The sequence below is a fragment of the Cotesia glomerata genome, linkage group LG4 (genome assembly GCF_020080835.1).
Source record: "Cotesia glomerata isolate CgM1 linkage group LG4, MPM_Cglom_v2.3, whole genome shotgun sequence".
Taxonomy (NCBI): Eukaryota; Metazoa; Arthropoda; class Insecta; order Hymenoptera; family Braconidae; genus Cotesia; species Cotesia glomerata.
In genome coordinates, this window is record NC_058161.1 from 26,162,158 (window position 1) to 26,174,740 (window position 12,583).

Sequence of the window (12,583 nt, forward strand, 5' to 3'; positions counted from 1 at the left end):
TTCCACTAACGAGTACTAACTTCGCTGCATCTGCTCCTATTTATCGTTTAATGTATGCTTTTAACTTGTTTTATAAAATTGATAACAGCCTTGACATCCACACGATAAATGATGTTGGCTCTCTTGCAAAACTTTGTTCCTCAATTGGACACTGACTTAGTGCATCCTATCTAATTGTTAATTACTATCAAATAATATATGATCAATTTATCAGATAAAGCATAGACTTACTACTATTAATTTTATATTTAAGCTTTACTATAATAAAACAATTGTTATAAATGTAATAAATCATTTTTATTATAATAATTATTATCTTTATTATATCCATTATTATTAAGTGTGAAAGTAAAACTTGGTTTATTGAATGAACTAATAAAGTAAAAAAAGTAAGTAAATTAAAAAAAATAATTTTAATACTGATAGTTATATTAAAAATAACAGGTACCTAACAATTGCAAATATTTTACAAAATAAAACATACAATCATTTAAAAAATGTACAAAAACAAAAGGTTTATAAAATTGATTCAAGCTTTTGTTCTAATGAAAATGATTTAAATATTGGGAGAAAATTATTATAAACTATTATAATTATTTCCAGCTTGCATTTTTCCGGATCAAAATTTTTGGCGAAAAAACAGCGAAAGGATGCATTTGTAAAATGGCATCTGCACTGATGACCAAAAATGTTGAAAAAAATTACTCTGGTACTGGGAAAAGAATAAAAGGCGTGGGAAAACTTAATTTTAGCGCAACAGAAACATTTAAGTGTATGGAAGGTATGAAAATGATTTTTATATAATTGTGTTTTTTAATGTATCGAATTATTTATTTATTTTTTTATTGCAGATGTAGTAAAAGAGAAACTTGGTAACTGTAAAGATTGCAAAAATTTTGCTGGAAAAGTTGGCCGGTAGTTATCAGGGCAAGGAGATCGAGAACAGGGTCGAAAACAAAGATCCTTATCTTTATAATCTATTTAATGTAATAATCCTTATCTTTATAATCTATTTAATATAATAATATTACAATAACATTATTATTAAAATAATTAATATTAATATAATTATAATTAATATAAAATTAATATTAAAATTAACATTAAAATTATTAATACATAATAATCCTTATAAAAATAATGAAGCAATAATAATAATAATTTCAAAGTGAAATATAAAGTGTAAGTGATTAATTATAATAATAACTGTTATTACAGCAATCAGCGATTGAAGGACAAACGATTCAAATCATAATTGGCGCAGAACAGCTTGAAATTAGTAGACCGATAGTAGAAAAAATATTTGGCGCATTACTGTTTGCCGTTAATGGGCCGATAGTTCAAATGATGTCTGGCCCATTGCTGGTTGCCATCAATGGCCCAATAGTTTAATGCCATTAATGGACTGTGGTTATCATGCCAACTGTAAGCCGTTTATTGGCCATAGAAAATTGCCATTACTGTGCCATTAATCGACATTCTTGGCCCAGCAATGGCCCAGTCTAGGGCCGATTTCCAAACTTTGTATGGGAAGGGCTTTACCAAACTTAGATTCTTCATGTTATTTCAACCGATTTGGCATGGTAGATTTTGAGAAATCTCAGAGAAAAATTGTTCACGAAAATTTATTTTTGTAATAACTTGTAAACAGATGTAACGATCAATTTAATAATTTAATCAGCTCTTAAACTCGAAAAATGACGTCGATTGCTGCAAGCCGCATGGAAATCGGTTCAAATAAATTGGAAATTTCTTTTAGTGCTAAAAAAAAAACTACGTCAAACGCCACCAACCTTGTAAAAATCGGTCAATTCGTTCATAAGTTATTCAATTTTTAAGAATTCCAAAAAAATGTTTCTTTAACTTTAGGCAATAAATAATCTTTTTGTACTAGAGAATCTACGTCCACTGCTACAAGTTCCATCAAAAATTATTGATTCGATACATTAAATACTCACAAGTAATTTAAAAGTAATTACTAATTACTATTAAATAAATGGGTATCGATAATTGGTACAATATTACGTTTTTAATTGGATCAGTTAATTTTGTCAAGCTGTCAGCAATTGGTGTGTCTGAATTTATTACTTCATCAGTTGTAGTAGGCAGTGCCGTCACAAAATTCATATTCTACCAAAATTATGAAAATTTTTTTATCGGATGATACCGACATCAACAGCTTATCTTCAAAATTTCAGGTCGATTTACCACACTGTTTCTAAGTAATTAATTTTTGAAATTATAATTTACCATATAATATTGATGTATTTATCTGTCGATAAAAAAATGTTCATTATTTTTATAAATTATCATGAATCTTGTGGGCATTAATTAATTTTTAGAATAAGAGGAAAAAACAGAAAATTTAATAGTAATTGAATAATAAAAAAATATTCATATAGAAATTTTTTTAATCTATAAGTGAATTTTTTTCAATTAATAATTTTTAATTAATTATTAATTTTTTTAATTCTGAAAAATAATTGTATGTAAGCTGGATTCCCAGATTCAGTCAAAAATTGAAATTCAAATTTTGCGCGCGAATTTTAAACCTTATTACCACGCCATCTGCTTTGTAAAATCCAACTGCGCCACCTATCAAATTTGAATACTTGTTATTTGTTTTCCTTTTAAGACTTAACCTATAACTGATTGTTTACCAAATTTAATAATTAAACATAATAAATAATAGAATAAATTTGAAATGGAAAAAAATACGTCGAAATCGCGAAAATGTAATTTAAAACAGCGTAAAGCAAGTGAAAGATTAGCGCGTGATTTGAACATTAAATCTTGTGAAAACCCGACAGAATACATCGCGATTTGCAACGCGGGCCTTGTTACCGAATTGAAATATGAATCCCTAGAGCTTGTCATTAATAAAATATCGACAAATAATTCGAATTACAAAATAGTAATGCCACGAGGTAAATCGTACTGTTTTATAAAATTCGAGGATTCGAGTGCCGCGAAAAATTTTTACGACAAATTAAACGGCGAATTCGAAGAAAATTTAAAGACAACTTTGTATTTAATTTTCTGCGAATCTATCCCTGATGATAATGAACTGGTTGGCGACCAGCTTCCTGGAGGCTTGAGATTAATCGAGGAATTCATTAGTCGAGAGCAAGAAGATCGATTGCTGCAATTGGTTGACTGGGACGAACACGAGCTTAATTCGGAACTAAAACATCGCAAGGTCAAACATTTTGGGTACGAGTTTTGCTACAAGACCAATCGGGTTGATCCGAACTCGCCGATAGAACCGATACCGGCGGATTTGGAATTTTTGTATGGATTGTTTGAGGAACATAGCTGCGGAAGATATAAGTATGATCAAATTACGATCAATAGGTATTTACCCGGACAAGGTAATTTTTTGTTTTAATTATTTCACTTCTTTTTGTATTATTCATTACAACTAATTATTTTTTTTTTCATTTTTCAGGTAAAATTGTCTGACATTTAAGCCTCGAAAAATATTACTTCATGATAGTAAAATTACTAGACATTTGACAACTTTTACGATTTGAATTTTTGAAATTAAAAAGGAAAAGGTGTTATTTTAATGAAAATGAAATTAGCAGATATCTGACAATTTTAAAAATTTTTTTTATTGGTAAAATTATTTGTAAAAAATTAAAATAATTTCACATCTCAAAGATTTAAAAAACTAAAAATGCAATTTATTAAAGATATTTTTTAGGCATGATTTAATTAATAAAAAAAAAAAAATAAAAAAATTGTCAAACGATTTCTGGTTTCAATATCAATTATTTTATGATACTGAAATTAACAAATTCTATAATAACTAATTATGAAAAAATTTCAATGAAAAAATTCCACGTCCAAAATTTAAAAAAAAAATTATAAGTGCAATTTTTTTTAAATATTTTTTTTTTACCATAATTGATTTGTTATAAAAATTTAGTTAGTTAGTATCATGTTTTTTTCTATGACACTGATCTTAACTGATACTTGATCATTTTTTGATTTTTTTAACAAATATCAAATTTTACAAAATTAAAAAAAAAACTATAAATGCAAATTTTTTAAATGATTTTGATGTAAAATCAAAAAATTATTCAAATATCATGATACTGAAATCAGATATTTACAAATTTTTAGAATATTTTATTTATAACAAATCAATTATGGTAAAAAACTAATCAATTATGGTGAAAACATTGTTTTTAAAAAACATTTTTAAAAATTTGTACTCATAATTTTTCTTTCATTTTTAGACGTGGAATTTTTTTATTAAAATTTTTTCATAATAATTTTGTTGTTATAGAAATCCAAAAAATTGATACATGTCTGTTAATTTCAATATCATTATTTTCTTACTACCTAGCAGTTTATTAATTTCTTGACCACAAGATAAGTCATTGCTGATGTAAAAAAAGACACCTGATTATTTTTTGGGTGAATTTAAAAAATATTTTCATGCTATTAAAAATTTGCATTATCAGTTTTTTAAGTTTTTGTCTACGGAATTTTTGTTTTTGATTTTTTCTTGTTATACTCCACTTGTTTTAATAACAACAAATTTACTTTGATCAAAATTATAATTTATAATTATTAAATAAATCGGTAAAAATCTTAGAAATTAATAACTTTATAATCAAAGAACTGCAAAATTAAAAAAAAAAAAACATGTTTATCAAAATAAAATAATTTAATTTTTGAGGTTTTGTGGAATGAACATTTTTTAATTTGAGTAATATAGTTGTTGGTACTCATTTAAAAATCATGTAAAATAGTTATTTCATCTCAAATAATTATTTTCACTCCGTTTATTATAATAATAATTATTATTTTTATTTATTTTTTTTTTTTGTGTCACAAGAATATTTTACAAGTCAGATATGCGTAAATATAATAACAATCTTTGTTATTATTGTATTTTGTTTTTCATAATTTGCTACATAAAAAGTATTTTTCAATGATAACTTGTTAAAAAGTTTCTAATTTCTGTTATTCCAAATTTTTTTTAGGTATTCCGCCGCATATTGATACTCACAGTCCATTCGAAGACACGATTCTATCCCTATCATGTGGAAGTGCCTGTGTGATGGATTTCAAACATGAAGACAAAAAAATACAAGTCCACTTACCAGCACGTTCATTATTAATTATGTCTGGAGAATCACGTTACGCTTGGACCCACGGAGTTTGTCCGAGACACCACGACGTTTTTGAACAAAAGCAAGGTGATAAAGTAACGACAACGACTCTTGAACGCGGGACACGAATTTCTTTTACGTTTAGAAAAATTCGCACCGGAGACTGCTCGTGCAATTACAACGATTATTGTGATTCAAAGAAATCTAAAAGGGAGATTCACCAATCAAAAGCCCCCTTACTTGAGTCATCTTACGTTCATCAAGTATATATACATTTATGTTTATTATATTCGTTTAGTTGTAAGATTATAAAAATTTTATTATGATAAATTTATTTCTCAACAGGTATATGACGAAATTTCGAGTCATTTTGATGAAACGAGACATAAACAGTGGCCTAATGTTGCAAAATTTATTGACTCGATTGATCCTGGGAGTATTCTTCTAGATGTTGGCTGTGGCAATGGAAAATATTTAACTCCAAAAACTGGATTATTAAAAGTAATTCAATATTTTTATCATTAAGGATTTTTACTTTTATTTAATAAGGGTTTTTCATTTGAAAACTTATTTTTTTAATTTACATGCTTACAATTATTTCAACATTTTATAGTAAGCTGTTGATTTTGCATTTATCTGGTATCAAGTCACTAAAAATAGAATTTTAAATTATTATAAATCGAAAAGTAAAGATATTAAAAATTTTTTTCAACATATTCTACTGGTGGAACTCTTTGGCAGATTAGAGATAAAGATCGCTTTTCAAAAAATTGAATTTCATGGAGATTTTTAGACTTCAAAAGTTTTCAAATGGAAATTTTGACTTTTAATCAACAATTTTTATTTTATGATGCGTTTAAAAAGTAAATCAATTTGAAAAACATAAATTTAAATATTTTGAAAAAAAAAAAAAAAAAAAAAAACATCATTAATCAATTTTTCGATTTTTTATGACCGAAATTAGGCAGAGCTTCACTTTTACATTATTTATTTATTACCAACAAAATTAATAATTTCTCAAAAATAAAATATTTTCGTGAAAATTTTCAACTCAAACATTTTTTTACTAAAAGTTTCTCAAAAATTTTTCATTGACGATATTAATGAATTCGAATGATTTTATAAATAATTGTCAATTTAGATTTTTATTAATTTAAAAGTTAGTCTTAGAAATTTAATATTTAATATTAAAAATTTGTTCTGTCAATGGAACCTAATTTTTATGTTCAAAAGTTCGGACATTATAGCACGTATTTTTTTTTTTAAAGTTTTCACTTTAAAAATAATTAAATTAGACAATTTATAATTTTCAGAAAAATTCGTTTTTATTTTTATAAAATTACTCATTTTTTTAATTCAACTTCCATCAACTACTGATTTTTAGTAAAGCAAAATCCTCGTCTGTGAAAAAATATTCGTTTCTTTTAAAATTAATATCAACTCCATATTTTTTGTATTATTAAAAAAAAATTTTTAATCTATAAACTAAAATGTTATAGTTATAAGGGGAAGGGGTTATATCTAGTTGCGAGCCCAAAAATACGCGTTTTTTAATAAATTTTTTCTGAAAAAACTTTTTATCCCACAAATATATAAAAAACATGTACATAAAGTAAATTTCTTACATTTAAATACCCCGTTGTCCGTTTTAAAAATATTATGTTGGATTGTTCTTGTAGACAATCTTCTGGAGGTCCTCCACAAAGAGATGTCCGACGGTGAGCGAGATATCTCTGATTTGGATTATATGGAATGGAAAATTTCAAAAAATTTATTTAGTAAATAGACAATATAACAAATAATTTATATCACAAACATGAAAATTTTTTATACTATAAAATGATAGATATTTATGAGTTAATTAAGAAAATCATCACTCATAATAAAAATCAACCACAAAATAGCGCTATGAGCCCGCATTAAAAAATCCATTAATTATCATCTATATTTTTTTGATCCTAAAAGAGACTGAAATTAATCTAAAATTTTTTTCAGATTGGCTGTGATCGAAGTAACGGACTTTTAAACATCTGCAGATCAAAATCATACCAAGTATTTCAATCAGACTGTCTGAAATTACCATTCAGATCAAACTCCTGCGACGCCGCAATTAGCATCGCGGTGATCCATCATTTATCAACAGCTGAGCGTCGTCGTGACGCCTTTCTTGAACTGATTAGAATTCTCAGGCCTATTGGCAGGTGTTTAATTTACGTGTGGGCTAAGGAGCAGCGACGTAATAAGCAAGATTCAGCTTATCTTAAATTAAATCCTGGGAAAATAAAAGAACACAAAAATGTACAATTGTTCGAAGATCTGGAGCTACCGGTTCACGATAACAGGACTAATTTCAGTCATAACGATGTCATGGTTCCCTGGAAAACTAAAAGTGGTAATGAATTTTTAAGGTATTATCACGTTTTTGATGAAACTGAATTCCGTGGTTTGTGCCTGAGCTTACAAGAAGTTTCTGTTGTTGATATTTATTATGACCAAGGTAATTGGTGCTGTATTTTAGAAAAAAAATCTTCATTAGTCTTAAGTTGATAAATATTCTATTAGTTTTTTTTTTTTTTTTTTTTTTAAATAATTTTTGTACATGTATTTTTGATGCGAGTGATACAAAATAATTATATTTTATTTCTATGAAAACTTAATAGTTTATTTGATGAATTTAATATATGCCTGTGAAATCAATTTTTTAAATTGATTAAAGGTTCATTCTGGTTCCGGCGCTCGAAAAAAACGCCAATATTCATGATTTTTTACACAGAAACTATTATAGATATTAAGATAAAATTTATCCCGTTCATTATATACACTCTTGAATGGTATAAAAAATATCTAAATTTATTTTTTTTTTAATATTTATATGAATAAACAACGGGTGAACGGAACTCTTCCAAAAGTTGGTATGTCGTTGATGTACGTGATAACTTGATAACGGATTATCTAAAAGACAAAAACCAAAATTATATACATTCAATATATAAGTATTTATTGCACCAGCTACGAAGATTAATATTTATTAATAAATAACAAAATGGTAAACTTTAAAAAAAAAACAAAAACTTAAAAATGAGGGTTTTTTTTCAGTTTTTAGTCGTAAAAAAATAGTAAAAATGAAAATTCTGATTTGATTTTAGCTGATGCAATAGCTACGACTATGTAGAATATATGGTTCAAATTTAATTAAGATCCGGTCAGTAGTTTTGAAAATATCATGTACGTAAACCAGAAAAACTTAATTCTGAGATAAATGCGTTTAAAGCTTTTTTAATTAAAAAAAAAAATCTTACCTAAAGTCAATTAGCAATGCAGAGACTATACAAAATCCCCTCAACTTTTTTAAAAATTTGGTTTTCTTTCGTAAATTTTCATTGTAAAATAATATAGTGATAGTGGTCTGATCACTAAGTAATTTTCACACAATGCTTTTAGATGAATCCCGGAAAAAATAGACCGGAAAAAATTTTAAAGATATGAAAAATTCATATTATTTCATTAAAATTATTATAAAATAAAAACTATAAATTTATTTTATAATTATTATTTTTTTTATTTTTATTTTATAATAATTTTAATGTAATAATATGAATTTTTCATAACTTGAAAATTTTTTCCGATTACCCTTTTAGATATGTACTTTTGAAAAATATGAAAAGAAAAAAATTTTTTTTTGAAAGTTACAAGCCAGAATGACCCCTTAAGAATTCATAGTAAATAATACCATGCATAATTAGATGTAAATATTTTTATAGATTTATTTAATTAAACTGAAATTAACAAATCTGACAATTTTAAAAATTTTTTTAAAAAATTTCGTCCCAAAGAAAAATTCCGGTATCTCTTACTGATTTCAGGATCATATTTGTTATATATTGCATTTTACAATAATCTCTAACTTTTTATATAGTTATTTATTATGTATAGAAATATATTGAGATTTGTGGGTGTATATAAGTATATAAATATAAATTTATGTACATATGTACCTTTATATGATAATATAAATTTATATACAAACGTGAATGGTAACAGATAATCGATAAATATATTGCAAAATGATGTATGGCCATATAAACGTAAACATAAGCTTTGTTCAGAAAAATAACAAAAAATTATGATACTTGAATTAGCAGAAATGTATTAATTTTTAGAATTTTCGACACAATTGATTTATTGGAAAAAATTCTATAGGTGGATATCAACTATAACCATAAGTGCGATTTTTTAATAATATTTTTTTAGTAGTAATTAATTTTTAAACAAAATAAAATAGATGACAAGTACTTATTTCAGTATCAAAAAAAATTATCTATTGTTTTTTATAAATAATCATTTTTATATTGATTGAAATTTGCTAAAAATGTATAAATTACACGTAAAATTAACTTTTTTAAAAAATAATTTTTTTATTACCAATTTATGTCAATAAATTGATGAAAATAAAATTTTCATTGAGTTAACTGAAAATAAAATTAAAAACTAATTTTGAGGTTTTCGCTTGGAATATTAATAAGAATTTTTTTTTTCAAACTTGAACTGTTACCAATTTAATTTTGTATTATTTTCAACCGTATATGATATTCAGTTTTAGCACCGGGAACTGTGATTATATTTTTGTGCATAAAATCTAAAGATACGATAGTAAAGAGCAAAAAAAAATTTATTCAAAATAATGATCAATTTCTGATTCTGATTTTGTATTATTAGTTTACATAAAATATTAATTCTTTTGTAGATCGAACGAATGCAATTGTATTGATATACTGTTAATAATTTTTTTTTTATTAGTAATTTTTTAGAAATTATTTGTAATTTTCTGAATTAAAAAAAATTCTATTAAGATTTAAAATCTTAGTTGAAAAAAGATAGTCACTTTTTGAAAAATATTCCAGAAACTTCTACATTAGAGATATTTCTAGAAGATTTTAGAAATGTTAAATATAATTTTAGAATGCTTGAAGTTTTTGTCAACTTAAAAAAAATTTTGTAAAGCTGTGTGATTTTATCGCGTATGTAGATGTTAAGTAAAATAACTCATTTTACTGATAAGCTTCAGAATCTTCTTGAAGTAAAAAATCTATAACTAGTTTTCAAATTTGTAATGAAATTTTTAGAATTTATGAAACATTTATTTATGTTATAGAGATATGTTATAGAGAGCTATATAGAACTCTTTATTAGAGTTAAAAAATACACATTTTCTTTTAACTTGACAAAGTTTGTTTCAGAAAGAAAAATTTTCAAACTGTCTCAATTATCAATGTAAATAAAAATTTTTTATGTAATTGTATATACATATTTACTGCACATTCTGTACATGCACACACAAAACTTCAGTTCAAATGAAATATTTTTAAATCTTACTAAATTTATTAAAGATTTTTTAAAAATCTTACTCAACGCAATAAATTAATAATTTTTTAAAAAATGTTTTTTGACTTAGAAATTTTGCTCGGTAAATTTATTTCAATAAAAAAATTTACTCTTTTTTGGAAAAGTTTGTATTCTGTGGTTGAAAAAAATTTTTTTGATCCTAAAGTCAAAAATAAATAATAGTTTAAAAAATTTAAAAACACTTTAATAGAGAACCCAATTAAATAGTAGAAAATAATTTTCAATAAATTTAATTGTATTGTGATCAGTCCTTGACAAGTATGTAAAGTTTTAATTTAATCCCAAGTTTTTAAGTGAAATTTAAAAAATTCTAACCTTGACAAGTGTTAGTTCAAGATTCAGTCAAATAAAAAGTACTTGAAAAAATTTCAAATTTTCCGAGAGTCAAAGGATAATATAGTATCTAATTATCTATATAATAAAGAGAATAAGGAAAATAGTGTCTTCTGCGTATTTATATAATAAAATTAATTTTTTAAATTAAATTTAGTATCATTGATAAGGTTTTGACTTGAATTTTTGTTTTTCAATGTTTCGTATGCTTTTCAGCAACAATTAATTTACTATAAAAAGTTTTTGAATTAATTCTAAATAAATTCGAATTTCGCGATAAACAAAATTTGTTTTTTTATTAGTAAGGAAAATTTTGTGACGAGCATATTATTATTTTCAGAAAAATTTGTGCCTTTTTACGGTTTTATATATTTACCGGTGATAGTAAATTTTTCATGTCAACTTTTTGGAGCAGTTTTGAATAGTTTGTTGGTTCTATAAATTTGTTCCGTCACATTTGTCCATTAAATTATTTGTAATTGATCCCGTGATAGCATTATTATTTTTCAAATTTATTTCAAAAGTATCCAAACTGTGTAGTATGATTAGAAAAGTTCATTTATTTATTTATTTAATCATGTCAAAGCAGTTGCCAAGCATGTGAAAAAAAAAATTGTCCCAAGCGTGACACAATAAAGGACATTTTTTGGACAATTTTGGGACATCACATAAATAATCGTAAATTTTAAAATAGTGCATTTTAAGTTTTTTTATTTTAAGTTTTTTTTTTAAGACTCAAAATAAGATAAAAGCCCCAATAGATGCTTATGTACCAGTACATGATCACTCTATATATTTGTATATCTATATTCATAAATATAGATATACAAATACATGGAGTGATCATATACTGGTACATGAGCATCTATTGAGGCTTTTCCTTACTTCTAAAATAATTTAATAATCAACGCATTTTATTTTCAACAATTTAGTTAAAATTTTGTCCTTAAAATCCTATGTGGAACATTTTTCCAATAATTTGAGAACAAATTTTGGATAATTTTAGAACATTTATTGGACAATTTTGGAGCATTTATAGGACAATTTTACAATGTTTTGAAAACAAATTTGGAACATATTTTGAACAATTTTGGAACTCTTATAGGACATTTTTGAAACGATTTTTAAATAATTTATGAGCCGGTCCCTATGATTGCAGCTTTTCATTTCTCTTCTAAACAAAGATGTTTTTCGAAAAAAAAAACGCTCTGCTACGTAATAGATTTTTTAATTATCTATTTTATATCACAGCGTTTTTTTTCGAAATTCTCTATTGTTTAAGAGAAAAACATAAAACTGCAATTAGCTTTATCATCACGAGTGCACATAAGATTTTAAGGACAAAATTTTGACTAAATTGTTTAAAATAAAACGCGTTAATTTAAAAATTATCTTAGAAATATTTCAAAAATCTTAAAAAAAAAAATACTTCAAGTTCACGAAAAAGTTCTTTAAATGAACTATTTAAAAATTTCCGATTATTTATGTGATGTCCCTCATTGTGTCATTGTCATCTTTGGATGTCCACGGTTGGGACAATTTTTTTTCACACGGGAAGTCAAAGAATCATGAAGCCAAAGTTTTTTTATTCATAATCCGTAAATCTCGGCAGTCACATAATGACTGCAGGTTGCTAGTTATAGTCAAATAAATAAAATTCAATAAATTTTGTTCAATAATTACTTTATTTACTTTAATCATTTGTCCATAAAAAAAAAAAA

At 24.9% G+C, this 12,583-nt stretch overlaps 1 protein-coding gene and 1 long non-coding RNA gene across 2 annotated transcripts; both read left to right on the forward strand.

Annotated features, from left to right (window-relative positions):
* The first annotated feature begins 300 nt into the window (after window positions 1–300).
* Window positions 301–2,261, forward strand: LOC123262533. Its single transcript, XR_006508968.1, has 4 exons — window positions 301–389; window positions 604–781; window positions 852–986; window positions 1,219–2,261. It is a non-coding gene; the product is annotated as an uncharacterized LOC123262533 (long non-coding RNA).
* Window positions 2,262–2,485: 224 nt separating this feature from the next.
* Window positions 2,486–8,590, forward strand: LOC123262437 (alkylated DNA repair protein alkB homolog 8). The gene is made up of 4 exons (XM_044724646.1): window positions 2,486–3,371; window positions 4,998–5,389; window positions 5,472–5,627; window positions 7,122–8,590. The coding sequence occupies exons 1-4, from the start codon at window positions 2,705–2,707 to the stop codon at window positions 7,671–7,673; spliced, it is 1,767 nt and encodes a 588-aa protein (XP_044580581.1). The 5' UTR covers window positions 2,486–2,704; the 3' UTR covers window positions 7,674–8,590.
* Window positions 8,591–12,583: the final 3,993 nt, after the last annotated feature.